This window comes from Mustela nigripes, chromosome 1 (assembly GCF_022355385.1).
Source record: "Mustela nigripes isolate SB6536 chromosome 1, MUSNIG.SB6536, whole genome shotgun sequence".
Taxonomy (NCBI): domain Eukaryota; kingdom Metazoa; phylum Chordata; class Mammalia; order Carnivora; family Mustelidae; genus Mustela; species Mustela nigripes.
Window position 1 is genome coordinate 129,032,656 of NC_081557.1, and position 24,786 is coordinate 129,057,441.

Here is a 24,786-nt window from a genome sequence, read left to right on the forward strand (position 1 = left end):
GGCATATTATGAACAACTTTACACCAACAAATTAAATAGACAAGCTCTTAGAAACATACAAAATTATTGAAATCGATTCAAGAAAAAAATAGAAAATGTGAATAAACCTGTAATAAGTTAAAAAAATTGTATTGGTAATTTAAAATCCTCACCTAGCAAAAAGCCCATGTCCAGATGGTTTCAGTGGTGAACCTCACCAAATACTCTCACAATGTCTTTCAGAAAATAGTGGAATGGTTTCACTTATTTGTGGAGCATAACAAATAGCATGGAGGACAAGGGGAGATGGAGAGGAGAAGGGAGTTGAGGGAAATTGGAAGGGGAGGTGAACCATGAGAGACTATGGACTCTGAGAAACAATCTGAGGGTTTTGAAGGGGTGGGGGGGTGGGAGGTTGGGGGAACCAGGTGGTGGGTATTAGAGAGGGCATGTATTGCATGGAGCACTGGGTGTGGTGCAAAAACAATGAATACTATTATGCTGAAAAAAATAAATAAATTAAAAAAAAAGAAAAGAAAATAGTGGAAGGGGAATTCTTAACTATATCGCATTCTGTAAGACCAATATTTTCTTGGTATTAAAGTCAAAGATAGGGACGCCTGGTGGCTCAGTTGGTTAAGCAGCTGCCTTCAGCTCAGGTCATGATCCCAGGGTCCTGGGATAGAGTCCCACATCGGGCTACTTGCTCGGCAGGGAGCCTGCTTCTCCCTCTGCCTCTGCCTGCCTCTTTGTCTGCCTGTGCTCGCTTGCTCTCTCTCCCTCTGTCTCTGACAAATAAGTAAATAAAATCTTTAAAAAAAAAATAAAAATAAAGTCAAAGATATCACAAGAAAACTGTATACCAATATTCCTCATGAACACAGATGCAAAAATCCTCAAAAGTAGCAATTTCTCAACAAAGTAGTACGAACAACAACAAAAATACCTTATATATATTAAAAGGATTTATACCATCCAAGTGTAATGTATTCAAGGAATGCAAGGTTGGTTTAACATCCAAAAACCAACTAATGTGCTATATCTTTTTTCACTTTTTACTTCTTGTTTGGAAAACCTTTCCTTATTCCAAGATCACAAAGAAATTTTCCTATATTATCTGCTAAAAGTTTATAGTTTCTCTTCACATTTAAAGTTTTAATATACTTTAATTTCTGTTTGTGAGATAAGGTAAGGTTCTGATCTCATTTTTTTCCATACTGGTATTATTATTATGGGTTGAATTATATTCCCCCAAATTCATATGTTGAAATCAACTACTATGTAACTCAAGATATGACATTATGTGGATATAGGCTCATTATTTATATAATTATTTATGTTAAGATGAGGTCATACTATAGTAGGGTAGGTCCCTAACCCAATATGACTGGTGTTCTGATAAAAATGGAAAATTTGGGGACGCCTGGGTGGCTCAGTGGGTTAAGCCTCTGCCTTCGGCTCAGGTCATGGTCTCAGGGTCCTGGGATCGAGTCCCACGTCGGCCTCTCTGCTCAGCAGGGAGCCTACTTCCCCCTCTCCCTCTGCCTGCCTCTCTGCCTACTTGTGATCTCTCTCTACAAACAAATAAATAAAATCTTTAAAAAAATGGAAAAAATGGGCAAGGAGACAGACATGCATAGAGGGAGAATGCTATAAAGAGACAAAGAGAATATGGCTGTGTGCAAGACAAGAGGCCTGGAACAAATTCTTCCCTTCCTGCTCTCACAAGGAACCAACCCTGCTAAACTCTGATCTCAGATTTCAGAACTGCAAGTCAATAAATCTCTGTTGTTGAAGCCATCCAGTCTGTGGTACTTTATTATAGCAGCCTTAAGAAACTAATACAGTAACTCTCTCAACACCATAAACCCATCCTTCTCCGCAGATCTTCAACATATTCTAGATTCTGTGTTCACTTCAGTTAGTCTATTTCTCCTAATCTCCCCTAATTACTACAGCTTTATAATAATTCTTGATATATAATAAAGTAGTCCCCATAACCTGTTCATATTCTCAGAGAAGGTCTTGGCTATAATTGATCCTTTGCCCTTTGTAATCTGTTTGTCGTATTTCTGTTGGGCCTTGAACTGGTTTTTACATTGAATTTATAAATAAGTTTGGGAAAATTAATACCCTAACAACATGGTACCTCTTTTTACCTACTTGGATGTCCTTTTTAAACTAAAAGTTTCAAAGTAAATTACATATCAGGGACAAAAGCAAACTAATTTTAGGTTTTGTTGTTGTTTTTTTTCCCCCAAATTTCACACATAGCTGGCTCCCAATTCGCAGAGCTTTGGATCTGACAAGTGGAGGGGATGGGGAGGGGGTGGGAAGGATAGGTGTCCACAGTTGAGAATGATTAATAACTACAACCATAATGGCTATTTACATTGGCCACGTCACTATTAATGTGGAGAATGAAAAAGAAACTGGAAAAGAAACAATATAACAAAAGTAGGTTAGCTCCTGGTATTTCTACTCCAAGGAATAGAAAAATATTGCCTGGTAAGCTCTCTTAAGAAATACTTTTAAATGCCATTTCTCAGAAAATAGAAGCAAGGATATGAATAAAGGTTTAAAAAAATGCAATCCCTTTCAAATCTCAAAACTTTCAACTTTATAAAACTTTTGCTATACACTGCAATTTGAACATAATATGCCATTATAATAACCAAATTGCTATATCATTGTAAACTCAGTCGTTTCAAGCCGTAGGTCTTGCTATATGTGTATCTAGCACTATTTCATTAAGGACATAGATTTGTAGTCCCAACTATGCTGTCATCACTTGAGATTTGTAAATTTTTCTAATTCAAAGGAAAAAGTTATATAAGGTTGACCTAGTTCCTTCAGAGATATAAGAACTATGAAAGTTTAAGTTGAATAAATTTAAATTTTAGCATCAGGAAAAAAATAAGGTTGGCAGAGAAGTGAAATCTGAAAATTTTATTTTTTTTTCCTCAGACAATAATACAAAAGTATATATCATCATTTTTAAGTTGTCTACATATCATCTGGAAAGGAGACAAAATACTCATTTTATTTTTCTTTACCTTCTAAAGGAAGTGACTACTAATGTCTGAAATAGTAGAGAAGACGAAAGCTACAGAAGATACACAAAAGCAAATGTGATTTTAACTGGTCACCTCAGGACAATCCATCAACAGAAGCCTTCCTTATTAGATTCATGCTACCTCTCAGCCTTAAGAAGCCTTCTACTTCAAAAACTTAAGCCATCAAAAATGAAGGAACCTCCAAAAAAGTAGAGATATTGTTTGTCTTCATCACTGAGTCTAACATTGCTGGTACATAGATAGGTACTCAGTAAATGCTTTAAATGAGTCAATTTCTTTTATTACAATTTGAATAAATTATATAACCTTCAGCTAAACCAAATGTTTCATTTCAACTTTTCATAAATATACCTATCATTACTGTTCAGAGTATGGGTTTGTCTCTTATTTCCACTTAAAACTTGAGGGGTCTAAGAAGCAATATAATATAGATCCATAACATCAACATTATATCATAAAAGATAATGATGAGCCGTCTGAACTCATACAGTGTTATATTAAAGTATGAAAGCCTGTTTCTCATTTTTATTTCTGAAGCAGTATTTGGAATAAAATTTTTTTTCTGGTTCAGGTAATAATAAATAACAGACCAATCTCTGGGATGTAGTTAAGACTGCTTTCGTTTTACACTGATTCTAACAGTTCAGAATAAAGAAAATATAATTTATTTATCTGAAAGACTAATCAGATAGGTGGATTTTCTTTCTAAAATACACAGGATATTGTCTCTGTACATAAATCCTACACTTTAGCCAATTTGCCAATTGGAAATCAAGTTGAAAATAAGATATTCATTACCTATAGAAAGCTCTGAGAATTAAAATGGTTAGGTAGGATAGTATTTATGCTCCTCTAACAAAAAGAAAAAATGTGGCATTACCAGTCGACCATCAAAATCATCCTCCTAAAAATATCTTACCCACTTGAATTAATATTTGGGCAACCAAATACATAAAAAAAAGTGCTGGGTATCTTAAAATGAGTATGTCAGTTAATTAATTCTGTGATCCCCTGCTACCAGTGGAGTACTGTACAATCTGTTATTATTCACTGTCCTATAGATCATCTGTTCTTGGTGCTGGTTTGTTCCAGGAAGAGAGACAGCTGCAACACTATATCCCTGTTCAACCTGAGGACCATCTGACTTTAATTGTAACACACAGCTTGATGTGGCTCTGGCTATGAGAAGCCAAAGTATCGTCTGTAATAATCTGGAAAAGCAGAAACCTGCCAACAGAGGGCTGAAAACAGGGACTTGTGCTGTCTGGCTGCCTGACGGGTTGCAGGAAATATGATTAATGAGTAAGGTATAATGATATCAGGAACCCGATTAGCACCACAAAAAGGTCACAGATCAAAGTAGTATGCATTTCATGAGCTACAATCACTGCATAAAATCTGTGGACTTGAAGAGGTAAACCAAAAAGAGGAGGAGGATAAAACCCTTATGTGATAACATGCTAACAAATACACAAAATACAATACTAATAATTTAATCACTTATAGAAAGAGGAAGTTATAAAATGAATCAATACAGACTATACTGTAGGAAAGCTCTGTTCATCATAGATATATGCTGAATATTTTTGAAACTGTATGAGTTATTGAATTCTTTCATAAAAACACCTGGTAAATAAAATCAAGTATTTTTCCTAATTGTAAATTTCAAAGATGAGATATAAATATTTGACTGTAAACTATGTTTGCAATTAATTTACAATGGATGTACTGTATGGTGACTAATATAACATAATAAAAAATTCAAGTATAAAAAAATTTGCAATGGAATTTTTATACAGTTAAGAATATAAGCTCAGGAGTGCCTGCGGGGGCTAAGTCCTTAAGCATCTGCCTTCAGCTCAGGGCATGATCACAGGAAACTGGGATGGAGTCCCCCATTGGGCTCCCTGCTAGTTGGGAAACCTGCCTCTCCCTCTCTCACTCCCCCTGCTTGTGTTCCCTCCCTCAGTGTGTGTCTCTCTCTGTCAAATAAATAAATAAAATTTTAAAAAAAAAAGAATATAAGCTTATTCAGAGCCTAAACTACGAAGACATAAAACTCACAGGAAGAGGAATCACTGGCACAAATGTTTAATAAAGCTAATGATTAGTTATAATAAATCTGTAATTAGTATTATAAAATGCTATTTTGTATATAATTTCATGGGCAGGCAACTGGAATCTGACTGCAAACAATGGAATAAGTTGCTACCTTCTTTTCTATGGTACCCTTGGGAAGCCCGTCCAAAACTGACATGGCTTTTCTCAGGTAATGATAGTGAGAGCAGAGATGGGAAGTACTATTAGGAGAGGAGCTTACCTCAATTTACACAATTAAATTTCCTTACTTGTCAAATACTATTGGAATGCTTTTAATATTACTTATTCAGATGTTTGATGCCTTCTACTCCTTTAAAGCAAATTAAGTACTCTAACAAATCTCTTGACCCTCTTAATTTAAGAGTACTAAATGGTAATAATTACTAGAGAGCTGGTTCTCTTGAGACTTAAAATGTTAAATAATATTTAAGAAAGTGTTCCAGGGGTGCCTGGGTAGCTCAGTGGGTTAAAGCCTCTGCCTTCAGCTCAGGTCATGATCCCAGGGTCCTGGGATGGAGCCCCACATCGGGCTCTCTGCTCAGCAGGGAGCCTGCTTCCCTTCCTCTCTCTCTGACTGCCTCTCTGCCTACTTGTGATCTCTGTCTGTCAAATAAATAAATAAAATATTTAAAAAAAAAAGTGTTCCAATAATAAAACAATCAGAACATGATTTAATTTTTTTCTTAAAAATATATTCCTGAAGAATGAGGATGATTATTTATACCTTTCAAATATTACATAAATGTTATTTTATATCTACCTAATAGGAAAACCATTTTTTAAAAATGATGAATCATCTGGGATGCAGAAGAAACCATTAAAAAATGAAAAGACAAACATATGTTAGATAAAAAACTTTTACAAAGAATATATGAAGATTGCCTACAATTAAATAAGAAAAACAGCCCAATTTAAAAATAGGCAAAAGATATGAATAGTTTACCAAACAACATATATGAGTAGAAAATAAGCCTGTGAAAAGGTAATCAATATCATTTGTCATTAGGGAAATACAAATTAAAATCACGAGATACCTACTATAGCAGCTAAAATAAATAATCCTGACAATACCAAGTCTTGGCAACTTCTTCTAATATGACCCAGAAATTAAACTCCTAGGAATCTATCCAAGAAAAATGAAAACAGATGTTCACCTTAAGACATACACAAGTATTTATAATAGGCTCAAACTGGGAACCCCAAATGTCCATGAATTGGTAAGTAAGTATGCAAAAATATATCTATACAATGGAATATTATGCAGCAATATAATACAATACAATATGCAACAATGTGGGTAAATCTCAAAAATATCATGCTAAATGAAGGAAGCCAAGCACACCAAGACTACACATTGCATGATACCATTTACATAAAAATCTCTTAAAACAAAACTATAGAGGCAAACAGTGGATACCTGGGACAAAAAGTCCCAGAGCAGAAACTGACTGCAAACAGGTACAAGGAAATTTCCTGGAGATAGGTTTTCTCAAGCTGGATTATGGTGATGGATACACAACTGTATAAATTTACTAAAACTCAAAGAACTGTACACTTTTAAAGGTGAGTTTTATGGCACATATATTATACCTCAATAAAAGCACTTTAAAAGGGTAATCACTGAAAGAAAATAATTATGGAATAACCATACCTTCTATTGTTTTTCATGAATCCCTGGGTGGGGTGTGTGGAATCATACAACCATAGACAACGGTCACATTTAAAGTACGACATCTCCCTCAGTATCTGTGAGAGCTAATCTTTGTCTTACACACTCATTTTAACTGTAATCCTCCAAAACACATGGGGTAAAAGTAAAAACAGTAAAACATGTATCTGAAGACTGTGAAAGAATAATGTTAGGTACTAATTTCCAAGTGCCAAATGTAAGCCAAAGAATATTCTAATTATTTTATATAGTATCTAAAATTCTATATTCATAATCTCCAGACTACATATGATGAAACCAAAGGTCAGAAAGGTTAAACTGCCTAGAGTCCCAAAAGTAGCAAAGTGATTCATCCAGGATTAGAGAAATTGGTCTAACTTTAAGGCCTATGTTCAGTCACCCTGCTTACTTTCAGTGTACATAATATGTGAAATTTGAGTAATAAAGGGATTGCAAATAGGATCTGAAAGACAGGATTAAAATACAAATGTTGGTATAAAAGGTAAGAAATGTGACTTAGAAATATAAAATGCAAGAATTTTCCTTAAGTGTAAATTAAAAACACAATGGAATTTAGATTTTACTCTTTTTTTTTTTTAAAGGAATCTCTACACCCAACATGGGGCTTGAACTCATAACCCTGAGATCAAGAGTTGCATGCTCCACCAAATGAGCGAGTCAGGTACCTTTAGATTTGACTTTTAATATGGAGTATGACAGAGATACTACTTTTCAAAACTGAGAGAAAAGCTCCTAGATTCCAAACTTTAATAAAACTTAAAGGCAAAAAGGAAAAAGACTTATTACTTTTTCATGAAATAATACAAGAATGCACAGAAGAGAGGACTTTAAAGAGTTCACTAGGGAGGAGTCCGAAGAACACAATGATTACTGTGCTTTTAAGTTTTTAAGTTTTCATGTTCTAAATATTACATGAAGAGTCCCTTGAAAAAAAATACAAGATATAACATGAAAATCTTGTTTCTATTACCAAAAACGTGCAATGACCTTCTAACTTGGAGCATAGAATTATGCTATTTTCTTGGTACAAGAAACTCATGTTGCATAAAGCATATATTCCAGTTTCAGTTAATTCTGAATTATCATGTGCATATGAAAGTAACTTAAATTCTGCATAAAAGAATAAAAGAAACTGTTACACTTTTCAAGGCAATAAAATTTAATAAAATTTATATGGAAATTCACGAACTATTATGTCACTTTCAGTTAACTCTACTAACTATAGTTTTGTCCCGAAAACCAAGGGTTAACAATTATACCAACACATGAAAGATACTTTGAAAAGAGGCTCATGACAGACAGAGTAGATGATTACTATCTTACCAATCTGTTTATGCGAACAAATTCTTCTGAGGTTTTGGCCCAAGGAGGAAGTTCAACATCAGACACTACTGTCCCATCATCCATCACTCCAAGATTATAATTATTGAAGTTGACAAACATCTCAGGGAGATAATAAAATTCAGGGATCAACTCCTGTATAAAAATAAAAGACAATGTCATAAACTGTAGAATACTGACTACATATTCATAAAAGGACATGGTCATTTCCTATTGTGCAGAATTATAACAAAATAAACATAGGGAATTTTTTTCTTTCCCAATATATCATAGCTCTGATACTAAGCTACTATTAAGGTAGACACATCTCATCCAACCAAATTCCTTATTGGTTGGTTATATGCTTCCTTTCAGGAAAGTTATCATCTCAAAACTTTTAAATACCAACATTTGAGTATTAGCTGAGGTTTGATAAAATATAAACAGAGATTAACATGCTATAACAATAATAGCTTAAACTAAATTTTTTATGAGATATGTGGAACTTTTGCCAGAAAAAGCACAAAATCTTTATAAGTATTAAAATGCCACTTCATTGGTCCCTTCATCAACTAGGAAAATATTCATTACAGTTAGCCATGGCTTAGCAATATATTTTGCTCAGATTTCAAAACTCAAAACTCAAGTTTAGTTGTAATATACTACCTTTGATAAGAGATCAAAATTTGTAAGTCTAGAAAATGACCTGCAATAAAAAACTTGGTAAATTAAATATATGACTCTACTAAGAACATTTAAAACACACTTCAATAGGGTGTTTTATAAGCAGAAAAATGCAGCTAGTTAGGTTTTTGTGTACAATAAGTCTCATGTATAACTATTTCAGAGGTCCTGTAGACCAGACTTCAAATCCAGTCTCGACATGGGTCAGTGACTCAGTGGTCTTTCAGATACCCCCTCAGGGCCAGCTATGGCAGGCCTGGCTTTCCAAACAGTTGAGTAAAATAGGGAGGTCATCAGATTTTGGACAAGGTCAGTATGAACTCTCCAGAGCAAAGAAAAAAGATCCAGCAGGAATTAAGCTATTATCACCTCCGTCATCCATGCGAAATGTTGCTGGACTTTGAATTGTACATCCTTTGTTTACAATCACAATAATTAACTAAGCAGCATAGAAATTAGCTTGTCCTCCAAATGCCTGACAATCACCTGATCATTAGACTTGAAAAACATTTAAATTGAACAATTTTTTCCAAAAGGGAAGAACCTCTTAAAAGTTTAACCATAAATGAAATGTTATCACACAAAAATAGTATGACTTTCTCTCCAAAAATGATGCATATAGGTCTTAACTGATAAAAAGTGAAAGATACATGTGTGTTATTTTGTGTAACAAAAAGATACACTGGATATATTTGAAGTAACATTTCTTGAGATAAGTCAGGTACTAAAATAAACTCTTAATAAATCTTATCACATTTAATTGTAAGAACTTTACAAGGTATCACCTCCATTTTAAAAATGAACTAAGGTTGAAATAAGTTAATTAACTTGCCTGAGGTTATGCAGTTAATTTATGATAAATTTGGGCCTTAAATCAAGATTTGTCTAACTCTAAACCCTGTGTCCTTCATCATCAAACTAGCATGAGTTTTACTTCTTATAGAGGATACATAATACTAAACATTTTAAATACGAGTTTTTAGTATATATTTTAAGTAATTTTTTAAAAAGTAAAAAACTTTTCACTCCTTCAAAATAAGAAACTAATTCTTCTTAAAAAATATATATTATGTATGTGTATATACACACACACACACACATTTATTATACAATACAATTAATCAAACAGGAATATTTTTATAGTATGCTTTAGTTATTTACCCAAATATGAAGATAAGTTATGTTATAACTATTATTAATTTGCTGAAGTGTGCATTCAATAAACTGCAACTTTGAGAAATTTTACCAAAATGTCTTACTTTCATTCCATATTACATGTGCTAACAAAAAAGAATGCTACTTTTCCAAAATCTTGTTCTACAATAAGAGGGAGGACTATACCTTTATATTCAAAGTATGACATTTCATAAAAATTTTAATACAAATGAAGTCTTCAAACCTTCCTAGCACTAAAATTCTTATGATTTTGTGTATCTGTCTCTATCTTCTACATGTGTCATTTTATCCAGGTTGATAAACAAACTGTACAAAACAGAAATGCTCTTCCTCATTCTAAGTTCTAAATTCAACGAATAGAAATATAGTTTGTTCCTGGCACACTATATTCAAACGTATAAACTTACTATGAATTTAAATGACTTTGTTGCTTTAATATGGACAGCACACTCTAATGAAAAATTCACTTAATTTAGCTAAATGGAGCAAAAATCACACATAAAACAACAAAAAAAATTTGATGAAAAATACAAAGAAAGCTATTTTAAACTTTTACAGTTTGTAGCGTACTATGTTAAACTTTCAGATATCATGCTGGGAGGAAAGTAGTAAATCATCAATTTCCATTTAATTACCACATATTTTGTGATTTCCTTCTAAAGATAGATATCCTGTAAATTTTGTACAATGGGCATTATAAAGTATTTCAAAGTTAAAAAGGAATAATTTATTAAATAAAAATAAAGCTTAATATTTCAATTGTTATTTACTGATACCAATTTACTCTCTATTTTTGACTTCTTACCCCATACCCCACCAATTTCAAAAAAGCAGTCATAGAGTTGGAGAACATATGGAGTGTCTAGAGTGGAAGCCTCTTGAAGACATCTTTTTTCTGTCTTTTGTCAAAGTCTAAGCAAACAGAGGAGATTACGTAAGATGTCCAGGAAGAAGCAGTATCAAAAGTTAGTATGTTAAGGATAGAAGTTAAAGAAGAAGGAAATTGTTCCCAAGATTAGGGAAATAAATTTCCCAAAATCTATATACAATCAGCTTTCTTTTGCCCTGAGGGGAAGAGGAAGGGATGAAGAGGTTAAGATTGTACCCCAGGGGACAGTAAATGGTGATCAGGGTTATGGCCTGCCCATACAGTACCTATGCATGAATTAGAAAAAGGCAATCCTTCTGGGCTAACAGAGCCAAAGGGAACTTGGTTTGGTAAGTGTACCACATGCTGGATTTCAGCTCCTATTCTTTCCTTCAGTCAAGTGCCAGCACATACATTCTGCCAAATGCCCAACATAGTTAGTCTCATGATGGTATACTTAGGGAAATTAGTGCATGGTCCCTTTGTAATCAGCAAATATTTCTTTGTAATCAGCAAATATTTCTTAACCCAAGTAGAGCTGCCTATTTCCAAAAAGCTTCCAAAAAGCTATGTGTCTTCGACAATGAGGATATGACGAATAAACAAGATAGACTGAAGATGTGAAGGCCAATTTCTATATATCACAGACTAGAAAAGGAGGTCTCTGCTCTATTCTCTAATGACTGTGAATGAATTTCCTACTAGCCTGATATGAAGAAGATCTGAATTCAAATTGGGACATTTCTTGAACAGTTGAGTTGGTAATTATGAATTTATACTCCAATAATAAAAAGATACTAATATATTTAGTGATAATTACCATAAGGAGACAAAACAGTAGGAAGAATGCAGTATGAGCAGAAATATAAACACAATGTGATAATTTATTTTATTAATAAAACTTTTGAACATAGTTATTGAATCATTATATTGTACCCCTGAACCTAATAACACTAGATGTTAATTATACTCAAATAAAAAAAAACAAGTTAAAATATAAAAAAAATTAAAAATAAAAGAATAATTCCTCTTCTTTGATTATTTTATTAAGCCTTAGGTAGGCTTATGAAGGTAATAGAACACATCATTTTCACAAAAAAGTATTTATTTAGTTTTTATTCTTTGCAGAAAACTGTGTTAAGATCTGGGATATAGAGACATGAGTATCTAAACTGCTCAGTAAAAGTGAAGCAGTATATTTATTAGAATGTAACTGGTAGTAGGAACAAACAGCAGTCTAGGAATTCAAAAGAGAAAATGATGTCTAAAAGTTGGGGTCGAAAGAGATAGCTTTAGGCTAAATACCATAATACACTGTATTTCCCTAATACAACACTCATCAAACTGTACTGTAATTGTCTGTTCGCTTTTATCTCCCACTAAATTGAAGGCTCCATAAGATTGAGGACTTTACCTATCCTGTTCATCACTAAACCTCCAAAACCTAGGCACAGAGTGTAACACATATTTGGTATTTAGTAAAAATATGTTGATTGAAAAATGGCATTTAAAATAAGAAATAAATAACCAGAGAAGAAAGAGAGAATAGTCCTGACAGGGGAATATAGAGACTGAAATATGGGTATCACTTGCTTCTAATGATCAATGAAGAATGATATAATTGCTTTAGAGAGGACTAAATACATGCAGTGGGAGATATAGGTAGGATCAAAGTGTAGAAAGCCCTGAATGTCATGCTGTGAATTTTAGCTTTTTTTAACATGAAAGAAAAATTTTCCCATCAGGACATTTTAAAAATGAACATAAATTTATTTGTTTGTTTATTTATTTAAAAGATTTATTGGGCGCCTGGGTGGCTCAGTCACTTAAGCTTCTGCCTTCAGATCAGGTCATGATCCCACAGTCCTGGGATGGAGGCCCCCTCCCCCAGTTGGGATCCCAGATCAATGGCGAGTCTGTTTCTCCTTCTGCTCTACCCCAGCGCCTGTTCTCTCTCTCTCTCTCAAATAAATAAAATCTTTAAAAAAAAAAAAAACCCAAAGGATTTATTTATTTATTTGAAAGAGAGAGAGAGAGAGCAAGAGAGTGTGGGGGTTGGGAGGAGGGGCAGAGAGAGAGGGAGAATCTCAAGTAGACTCCCCGCTGAGCACAGAGCCCTAACCCACAGGAGGCTCAATCTCATGACCCTGAGATGATGACTAGGGCAGAAATCAACAGCTGGACGCTTAACTGACCAAGCCACCCAGACACTACCCCCAAAATGAACATCAATTTAAAGATAAATATTCCCAACAAATTAAGAGTGAAGAGAAAGACTACAAAGAATTTACACTTAGTATAAAAAAATCATCCAATAAGCACAGTTATGTTGAATGAAGAAGTGAGCACATATACCTAAAACATTTTACAAATTCATTATAAGAAAGTCTGAATAAACCAGTTGATGGGAGTTGAATACCCTCTTATTATAAAACAAATACACTGAACTCCACTGAGATACAAACACTTGACAAAAAAGTATATATAATGCCTAAATTTTACTATGGATATAGTGACATTTAAGTATTTATATTTGCAGAATTCCAACTTAATCCTAAAAGTATCTTCCTGAAAGAACCATGCCTTAACACCCAAATATTAATATTAAGTTCAAAATTATCTCTTTTGACAGGTGATATTTAGTAACATAGTCAAAGATTATGTCTAATACTTCTAATGTACATTTACAATGTAAAGTATGTTTTACATTCATGAGAAGAAAACATTCAGCTCTGGATAAAAAACATATGCTCAGAAATTCTTTATATCACCAGTGGAAAATGATAAGTAAACAACACTGACAGAAGACAGAGATATTTATAATTCAAATTTTCTTCTGACTTGCTGACACTAATTTTACTCTCTTTCATTTAATTAGGCAGATGCATCTCAGAGGCAGGTAACATGGTCAAAATGTAGTATATCATCTCCTAAAAAAGATCTGGAAGGTTTAACCACAGGTTATACAACAGTTCAGGATAAGCCCATTGCTTTGATCACAAATCCTAAGGCTTTCATGGCATAATGACAAAGATTGGTTGTGACCACACATATGCTTTAGTTTTCTTTACTAAAGAAAACTAAATGGTTCCCATTGCTATGGCCTCTGCAGTGAGGTTGTATGATTCTCCTAATAAACACCAATTCTATCCATTCAAATAAAACTATCACTTCAATAATACCTGGGTAACCCTAGAAAATACTCATTTATTAACCTAAAGAAATAAGAAAATCAATACTAAAGATAAAACAAAAGATGCTACTATAGAGCTATGGTTAAATTTTTATTCTATTCTTACTAAATTATAAAATCCTGACAACTCAAATATGAGCATAATAGCACGATAACGAAATTAATGTATATTGCTTTGGGGACACGGACAGTAAAAAGGATGTGAAAACAAAATTTTTGCTTTTCACCATTTGGAAGATGATATATTTTATTAAGGGAGAAAAAAATAAGCTTTATTAATAGTGAAACAATTATGAACAAGTTGTGAAAAAATAATGAACATGTTCCAAAACATTTTGAAATTCAAATATTTATTTTGTTAGCCCCAAAATGAGAAAAACATTTTTAAAAAACTGATTAGAGTTGAGTTGTACCTATAAATAATTTTAAATAGACAGCATATTAGAAAGTTTTCAAATTGATACTTAAATTTAGTTTCTCTTTATTTGGTAGATAAAATGCCATTTTCTCCTTTAATGAAATAAAAATAATAGTAATTTTTAAAATTAGAGAAGGAAAAAATAATCTATAATCCTTCTAGATAGATCCAATAAATATCATGTGGTTTTAGATATTATAAAAACTTTCCTTTCAAATCCATTTAAATAAAGAAAAATCATGAATTACAAACCAATAAATAATAGATAATCTATACCAATCTAATACAGTAGAGAGAATAATTGGGTTTAAATCCTGTCTACTCAACTGACTGGTCACATGCCCTTAATTTAATTTTTCTGACCCTTATTCACCTGCATTGTCATTTTGAAACACAGGCTTGTTGTGAGGCTTAGAATATAAAATTCTATAGGCATGTATGATATTATTATTATTGTTACTATAATTGTTATTAATATGACCCTCAATAAAAATCCAAAATTACAGACTCAACTTAACTCATAGTGAAAGTAAACAGGTTATTCATGGAATTATGCCCATTCATAAAAACATTTAACATAATTCTAAGGGCATTTAAGAAACTTAATTTGTAAAAATAAAATGTCCACAAAAATATTTGACTTAACAAATTCCTACTAAGTAAACAACACATTTTAAAAATATGTATTTAGGGGCGCCTGGGTGGCTCAGTGGGTTAAAGCCTCTGCTTTCTGCTCAGGTCCTGATCCTAGAGTCCTGGGATTGAGCCCCACATTGGGCTCTTTGCTCCGCAGGAAGCATGCTCCTCCTCAATCTCTGCCTGTCTCTCTGCCTACTTGTGATCTCGGTCAAATAAATAAATAAAGATCTTTAAAATAAATAAATAAATAAATATGTATTTATTGTTTATTAGCAATGATGGTATAGCTTAACATTTCTCACTTTCTGATGAAGACCCTAAATATTTTATAGTTCTCTCCTGCTATGAACATATTTTGCACTTCTATATTTGGACTGGACATCTTCACTGAGCTGTGTCCTACTTCATCCCCTGTTTTAAAGGCAAGTGTAATTTGGAAAGAGATAATGGACAGTAATAATGCAAACAACGGGCGAGGTGTAACTGCCATAAATAAAATGCCCGCCTTAAATCCTTTCTGAAACAAGTTGTAAAATACATATATATATACACACACTTATTGCTATGAGTATGGGGGAGAACAGTTAATATCTATGTCTACAAACATACTAATGAGCAGCCCACATTTTTAAATGAACAAAAATATCACAAGATCACTGTTCAAAAAACAAATCACAGCTGATGTGTGTACATTTTTATAATTCAGGAAGACAGGCACATTTTCTAAGTGCCTTAAAAGATTTTTTTTCCTGCCTCATACATAAGTAGCATAAGAAAAATATTCAATGTTTCAAGCAATATCTATCAAAGAACAAAATAATGGTTCATTGTAAACGAAAGAGTAAAAGGTTACCTAAATGCTAAAAAAAAAAAAAAAAGTACATAGTTACAACATTTAATCTATTGATACATAAAGAAGGGTTAAAGAGATGTGGTTAAATGAACAAATCTGAAAGGTACACATAAGTTGTATATAAAAACAAAAATGAATATATACACAATGGAATACTATGCAGCCATCAAAAGAAATGAAATCTTGCCATTTGCGACAACGTGGATGGAAGTAGAGGGTATCATGCTTAGTGAAATAAGTCAATCGGAGAAAGACAACTATCATATGATCTCCCTGATATGAGGAAGTGGAGATGCAACAAGGGGGGGTAAAGGGGGTGGGAGAATAAATGAAACAAGATGGGACTGGGAGGAAGACAAACCATAAGTGACTCTTAATCTCACAAAACAAACTGAGGGAAGGGGGGTGGGGTTATGGACATTGGGGAGGGTATGTGCTGTGAAGTGTGTAAACCTGGTGGTTCACAGACCTGTACCACTGGGGATAAAAATACATTATATGTTTATTTTTAAAAAATAATAAATAAAAAATTAAAAAGAAACAAGAATGAATAGATATGTAGTTCTGTTAGAGTATGAATGTTTTACACTGTTAAGAGACAGGTGAGTCAGCTTAAACTCAATCTCATGTGGATGTGAGTGTGAAAGAGATAATGATGGAAAAATGCAAAAGACAGACAGAAAAACGGGAGGGAGGGAGGACATATGCCAGAAATGTGCAAAGGATGTATGAAAAAGGTGGGATTTTAATTTAAGTTTCTTTCAGCATTTAAAAAATTCTAATTTAAAAGTATGTCTGAAAACAGAAGAATAATGAGACTATTTTAACAAAATAAAACTACTGAATAATCGAAGTTTAAGCTTTAAAAAAAAAAACAAATGTATCAAGAAATACATTTCTAGCAATTATGCTCTATTAGCTATAGCTAAATACTTCCTTATAAATGGCTCTAACGCTGATGCCATCAGCCTCAATGGAATATATTATGGTAGAAGGCATGCTTATAGAGGAAAAAAGGAACCTAATTTACCTTCAGATAACAGAATCCTGGGATTTCTGAGGCAGTAGTCAAAGGACTCATGTTCTTTTTTTTTTTTTTTTTAAGATTTTATTTATTTATTTGACAGACAGAGATCACAAGTAGGCAGAGAGGCAGACAGGGAGAGGAGAAAGCAGGCTCCTTGCTGAGCAGAGAGCCCAATGCAAGGCTCAATCCCAGGACCCCAGGATTATGACCCAAGCCGAAGGCAGAGGCTTTAACCCACTGAGCCACCCAGGTGCCCCAGGACTCATGTTCTTAAAAATCTCACAAGACAAAAATAAAGTTATTCTATTATTATCTCCATTTTGATCATATCCATTATTTAACAAACATGTAGATACTTAAAACTTTTAAAAAATATTTTTTTTTATTTATTTGTCAGAGAGAGAGAGCATAAGCAGAGGGAGCACAAGGCAGAGGGAAGAAGCAGGCACCCCAATGAGCAGGGAGCTTGATGTGGGGCTCAATCCCAGGACCCTTAGATCATGACCTGAGCCAAAGGCAGACGGTTAACTGACTGAGCCACCCGGATGTCCCTATAATTAAAACTTTTAAGAGTTAATTCTTTTTTTTTTTTTAAGACTTTAAGTACAGGGATAGGGGGAACATTCTTCAACTTCATAAATCTAACTATGAAAAATCCACAATGAATATCATCTTCAGTGGGGAAAAGCTGATAGCCTTCCCTTTGAGATCAGGAACATGACAAAGATGACCACTCTTGCTACTGTTGTTCAACAAAGTACCAGAAGTCCTAGCAACAGCAACAGCAATCAGACAACAAAAAGAAATAGAAGGTATTCAAATTGGCAAAGAAGAAGTCAAACTCATTATCTTCACAGATGACATGATACTTTGTATGGAAAACCCAAAAGACTCCACCCCCAAACTACTAGAACTCAAATAGCAATTCAGTAATGTGGCAGGATACAAAATTAATGTAGAGAAATCAGTTGCTTACTTATACACTAACAATGAAAATATAGAAAGGGAAATTAGAGAATTGATTCCATTTACTATAGCATCAAGAACCATAAGATACCTGGGAATAAACCTAACCAAAGATATAAAGGATCTGTACTCGAGGAACTATGGAATACTCACAAAAGAAATTGAAGAAGACACAAAAAGATGGAAAAGCATTCCATGCTCATGGATTGGAAGAATAAACATTGTTAAAATGTCTATATTGCCTACAGCAATCTATACTTTCAATGCCATCCGGATCAAAATTCCACCAGCATTTTTCAAAGGGCTGGAACAAACAATCCTAAGACTTGTATGGAACCAGAAGAGACCCTGAATTGCTAAGGAAATGTTGAAAAAGAAAAGCAAAACTGGGGGCATCACGTGGCCAGATTTCAAGCTTCACTACAAAGCTGTGATCACCAAGACAGAATGGTACTGGCACAAAAACAACACTTAGACCAGTGGAACAGAGTAGAGAGCCCAGATATGGACCCACAACTATATGGTCAAATCATCCTTGACAAAACAGGAAAAAAATATACAGTGGAAAGGACAGTCTCTTCAATAAATGGTGCTAGGAAAATTGAACAACTATGTATAGAAGAATGAAACTCAACCATTGTCTTACACTGTACACAAAGATAAACTCAAAATGGGTAAAAGACCTCAACATGAGGCAGGAATCTATCAAAATCCTAGAGAACAGAGGCAGTAACCTCCCCAACATCGGCCACAGCAACTTCTTTCAAGTCATGTTTCCAAAGGCAAAGGAAACAAAAGCGAGTACGAACTTTTGGGACTTCATCAAGATCAAAACTTTCTTCACAGCAAAGGAAACAGTCAACAAAACAAAGGAGAAGACGTTTGCAAATGACAATACAAAGGGCTGATATCCAAGATCTATAAAAAACTCCTCAAACTCAACACACACAAAACAGATAATCACGTCAAAAAATGGGCAGAAAACATGAACAGACACTTCTCCAAAGAAGACATACAAATGGCTAACAGACACATGAAGAGATGTTCATCATCATTAGCCATCAGGGAGATTCAAATCAAAACCACACTGAGATACTACCTTACACCAGTTAGAATGGCCAAAATAAAAAAAAAAACAGTAAACAACAAGTGTTGGAGAGGATGTGGAGAAAGGGGAAGCCTCTCACACTGTTGGTGGGAATGCAAGTTGGTGTGGCCACTTTGGAAAACAGTGTGGAGATTCCTTAAGAAATTAAAAATAGAGCTACCCTATGACCCTGCAATTGCACTTCTGGGTATTTACCCCAAAGATACTGATGTAGTGAAAAGAAGGGGCATCTGTATCCCAAAGTTCATAGCAGCAATGGCCACAGTTGCCAAACTGTGGAAAGAACCAAGATGCCCTTCAATGGACGAATGGATAAAGAAGATATGGTTCCTATATACAATAGAATATTATGCCTCCATCAGAAAGGATGAATACCCAACTTTTGTAGCAACATGGACGGGACTGGAAGAGATTATGCTGAGTGAAATAAGTCAAGTAGAGAGAGTCAATTATCATATGGTTTTGCTTATTTGTGGAGCATAAGGAAGAACATGGAGGACATTGAGAGATGAGGAGAAATAAGTTGGGGAAAATCAGAGGGGGAGACAAACCATGACAGACTATGGATTCTGAGAAACAAACTGAGGGTTTTGGAGGGGAGGGGACTGGTAGGTACTAAGGGGGGCACGTATTGCATGGAGCACCAGGTGTGGTGCATAAACAATGAATTTTGGAACACACAGAAAAAAATTAAATTAAAAAAATAAAAATAAAGAGTTTATTTATTTGACAGAGAGAGCAAGAGAGCACAAAAAGGGGAAGCAGCAGAGAGAGAGGGAGAGCAGACTCCCTGCTGAGCAAGGAGCCCGATACAGGGCCCAACCCTAGGACCCTGGGATCATGTCCTGAGCTGAAAGCAGATGCTTAACTGCCACCCAAACACCCCTAAGAGTTAATTCTTAAAGCTAGAACACATTCCTGCAACATTACTAATAGTAATTTATTAAAAAATTTATAATCTATTAGGATTTAATTACATTCTCTCTACTTAAATTTAAGTATGAAATATGCTATATTAATCCTACTCATTTTTTAAGTTAATACACATTTTACATTCATTACTAATAATACACAATTATAGGTTTTTAATTCAATATCCAAGATGTGACCTGGATATCTAAGATGTGACCAGTACAGAATGTCCATATAGACTTCTTTTGTAAAGCTATAACAGTAATAGCTCAATCTGTCTTAATTATAAAAATTCAGAAAATGAAACTATTCTCACCTCTTGATTGGCAGATGACATTTCAGCTATCAGTTGTCTTGTGGACAGAAAAGCCCTTCCTAAAATATGAAGCATTAGTAACACCATTCCATGTGGATCACTTATCGACCTAGGTTTTGCTATTCCCTTCCAGCTGGAATGGCCATGTACTCTCTTTTCTCTAAAAATGACCTTTCAATGTCTCCCAGTCCCTTTCACTGATTCTGCTTTACTTGACTTTTTTTTTTTTTAAGATTTTATTTATTTATTTGACAAAGATAGAGAAAGCAAGAGAGGGAACTCAAACAGGGGAAGTAAGAGAGGGAGAAGCAGGCTTCCTGCTGGCAGGGAGCCCAATGCGGGGCTTGAACCCAGGACTCTGGGATCATGATGTGCGCTGAATGCAGACACTTAATGACTGAGCCACCCAGGCACCCCCTTTTTACTTGACATTTTAAAATCTATTTATTCTTGGGGCACCTGGGTGGCTCAGTGGGTTAAGCCTCTGCCTTAGGCTCAGGTCCTGATCCCAGGGTCCTGGGATCGAGTCCCACATTAGGCTCCTTGCTCAGTGCAGAGCCTTCTTCTCTCTCTTCCTCTGCCTGCTGCTCCCTGCTTGTGTGCTCATTCTCTCTCTAATAAATAAAATCTTCTTTAAAAAAGTTTAAGAAAAAGAAAACCGATTTATTCTTTCATTCATTCAACCAATATTCACTGATTTCTAATTAAACGCAAGGCACTGTTCAAAATGCTAAGGTTACAAGATAAATAATACAAAAAGTCCCTTCTTTCATAAAGCTCTAATGATGGAGACATAAACAAACTAATATGTATGTATCATATCAAATAGTGGCAAGCACTATGTAAAAAAAATAAAACAAAATGAGAGAAAGTGCAGATACCTAGGGAAAAGGTATAGATCCATAGATGGATCTGGATGGTACTCTGCTAAGTGAAATAAGTCAGATGGAGAAAGAGAAATACCCTATGATTTCACTTAAATGTGAAGTCTAAAACCAAAAATGAAAAAACAAACAAACAAATATGGAAACAGAGTCATACAGAGTCAGAGAACAATCTGGTGGTTGCCAGAGAGAAGGGAAGTAGGGGGCTGAGGAAAGTAGGTGAAAGTGATTAAAAGGAACAAACTTCCGGGGCACATGGACAGCTCAGTCGGTGGAGCATGTTACTCTTGATCTCCGGATTGTGGGTTTAAGCCCCATGTTGGGTGTAGAAATTACTTAAAAATAAAATCTTAAAAAAAAAAAAGGAACAAACTTCCAGTTATAAAATAAGTCAAAGAGATGCATGGCATAAGGAATATAGTTAATAATATAGCTTTGTATGGTGACAGATGGTAGCTACATTTATCATGGTGATCACTCTGTAATTATATAAATGTTGAAGCATTATGTTGCACACCTGAAATTAATATGATATTGTATGTCAGCCATACTTCAAATGAATTAAAAAAAATAAACAACTTTATGTCATTCTATCCCTATAGCCAACCAAATGCTGAATTCTGAAGAATTAACCCATCTCTGAATTCATCCCCTAAACCACTTAACTAGTTGAGGCTTTTATCATCTTTCCCTTTAACTAACTGTAATAGCCTCCTAACATTTCTCCTGACCTCCAGCTCTCATCTTTTTTCCCCATCTCTTCCACTTTTCCCCCAGCGGGATCTATCTTCCATACTGCTGCCAAAGCTCTTTCTTCTTTCACGGTGCTTCCGCTTAAAAATCTTAAATGGTTCCTCATGATCTATAGCAGGGGATGGTAAACAACAGCCTATGGAACAAAAATGACCTGCCAGCTGTTATTGTAAATAAACTTTTATTGTAATATAGTCACACTCACTTGTATACATATTGCCTATGGCTGCTTTTACACTACAGTGGTAGAACTGAGTATCTGTGATATGGACTGCAAATTGAAAAATATTTATTATTTGGCTATTTGCAGAAAAATTTTGCTGAACTGACCTACAGAACTAAGACAAATATCTTTAGAATGTTACCAATAATCTTTATATGAGATCACAATGGCCTTTCAGCATCTCTCCTTTATGTTTCCTAAACACCAAAGCATGTAAGACCAGTTAGCAGACCAATAAACATTTCCCAATGTGCCAATTTTGTCAATCTGACTTTACACATGTCATTTTCCTTGCTCAGAATTCACAAAGTATTAATTTAAAAAATATTTTATTTAGTGTCCACTATGTTCCAGGTAGTGCTTTAAGCTCTAAGAAAAAACCACTGAGCAAAACAGTCCAATTCATGTTATCATGGAGCTAATGTTCCATCAAGATAAGACATAAAAAGCAAATGAATATATTTATGTCAGATGGTGAGTAACATGAAAAAAAATGAAACTGGAAGTGAGTAAAAGGGTTGTGGTAAGGGATGTAATTTCAAATGGAGAGGACAGAGAAGTCCTTAATAAGGTGACATTTGAACAAAGACGAGGAAAGAGTGAAGGAATCAAGCCATCTAAAGGAAATTTTCAGGAAAAAGGAAAAATAAAAACATAAATCTGGGAGGTTTGTTAGGACTCTCTGGCATCCTTTGAGATACAAGTCCAGTCTCACTCTATAAAGTGACTCACAACCTCACCTCCCCAGTCAGAATTATCTTATTATGCCACTTATCACTATCTAAGTTGTATTAAAAATAGTTTTAAATATACCTGTCTTTATCATCAGAAGGTATGTGAAATAAAGTGCTATGTTTACATTACCCTTTGATTCCAAGTGCTGTCTAATATATATTGCATGTGATAAATAATCAATAAATGCTGACTTAGGTATGTTTTTGAGGATTTTAGTTCAGTTGTCATAGGAAGTTTTTTGCCTAAAGGCAGGGAGCTAGATACTTATTTCCTAACTAAACCTGCTCTTCTGTGTTCTCTCCACACATGTCCAAGTCGAATTTAATTTCTCTCTCTGTCTTTCATCTTACAAGACCAATCAATTACCAGATGTCAACAGTTCTTACCTTCTAAACACGTATTAAATTCACCTACATTTCTCATCTACCATTGTCACTGCTGAGTTCAAGACTCCACTCTCTCATTATTTTAACAGCTTACTGATTGCTTCACTCTTGCTTATAGTGTAATATATCTTCAAACTCCAACCACAGTGTTCTCTTAAAACCACAAAATCTGCTCATGTCTCTTTTCTCCCCCAACCCAATGTCTCCTTACTGTCCCTAGATAAATTTCAGCCTCCTTACCAAAACTTATATGGCCCCTCATGTTAGGCCTTGGATTTCCTCTCCTCTCTTCTCTTCATGCTATAACTAGGAGCCCACATAGCCTTAATTATACTGAACTGCTGGGACTGTTTTATTGTCAGTATCTCTTCTAAGGAGTAAGTTCATTAGAGGCAATGGCTGTGTCTTATTTGGTACTCATATTACAACCAGGGCCTGACAATGTATAAATATAATTAAAATAAAAAGTTTAAAATTAAATATTATCTCAGGACTCCCTCAAACTTCTTACTCAAATTTTACTAAAATTCCAGCATAGGTTATTTTAGTACTCTATTATTGTCCTAAATTCTGGGGTTCTGGTGAAGCACGGTTCTCCAATAATGTTCATTTTAGATCCATGTACTATTGAGCTCCATTCTGAAATAATGAACCTAGGTGATATTTATGATTCCTTTCACTATTCAACCCTACATATTCATAATTTCTATGGGAGAGAAGGAAAAGAGTTTAAATTGAGCAAGTCTGATTGTACTTAATCATTAAATTAAATGTATTGACACTAAGGTCCCTGAAATGAGATTGTTGCCTCAAACCAGGGGAAAAATCAGTGACATGAACTGCATAGAAAAGCTTAGATATTTATGTAATATTTAGATGTGATTACCTAGTCAAATTAATTCAAATTTTATGAGTCCATGATTGGCTTCACAAAATTTGGCCATAATAGCTCAGTATTTTGCACTTAAGTTTCTAAACTTAAGGTTGTTATTCAGAGAGAGAGAGAGAAAATGCACATGGGCTAGCACACAAGGGTGTGCTAGTGATACACAAAAGGGTGGAGGGGTGGGGGGGTGAGAGGTACAGTGCAGGGCAGAAGGAAAGGGAGAGAGAAGCTTAAGCAGGCTCTATCCCCAAGGCAGGGCCTGACCCTGGGCTTGATCTCCCAACCCTGAGATCATGACTTGAGCCAAAATCAAGAGTTGGATGATTAACTGACTAAGCCATCCGGGTACCCTTCAAGTGAGTTTTTTTTTTTTTTTTTAAAGATTTTATTTATTTATTTATTTATTTGACAGAGAGAAATCACAAGTAGACGGAGAGGCAGACAGAGAGAGACAGAGGGAAGCAGGCTCCCCGCTGAGCAGAGAGCCCGATGCGGGACTCGATCCCAGCACCCTGAGATCATGACCTGAGCCGAAGGCAGCGGCTTAAACCACTGAGTCACCCAGGCGCCCCTCAAGTGAGTTTTTTAAGACT

General features: G+C 34.6%; 1 protein-coding gene across 4 annotated transcripts in view; it reads right to left on the minus strand.

The window, feature by feature from the left end:
• Positions 1-24,786, minus strand: part of LRBA (LPS responsive beige-like anchor protein) — a 729,505-nt gene that overhangs the window by 140,372 nt on the left and 564,347 nt on the right. For all 4 annotated transcript variants that reach the window (XM_059373625.1, XM_059373604.1, XM_059373615.1 and 1 more), the window contains exon 47: positions 8,170-8,322. In XM_059373625.1, coding sequence (XP_059229608.1) covers positions 8,170-8,322 — 153 coding nt within the window. The remainder of the gene's footprint in view (positions 1-8,169; positions 8,323-24,786) is intronic.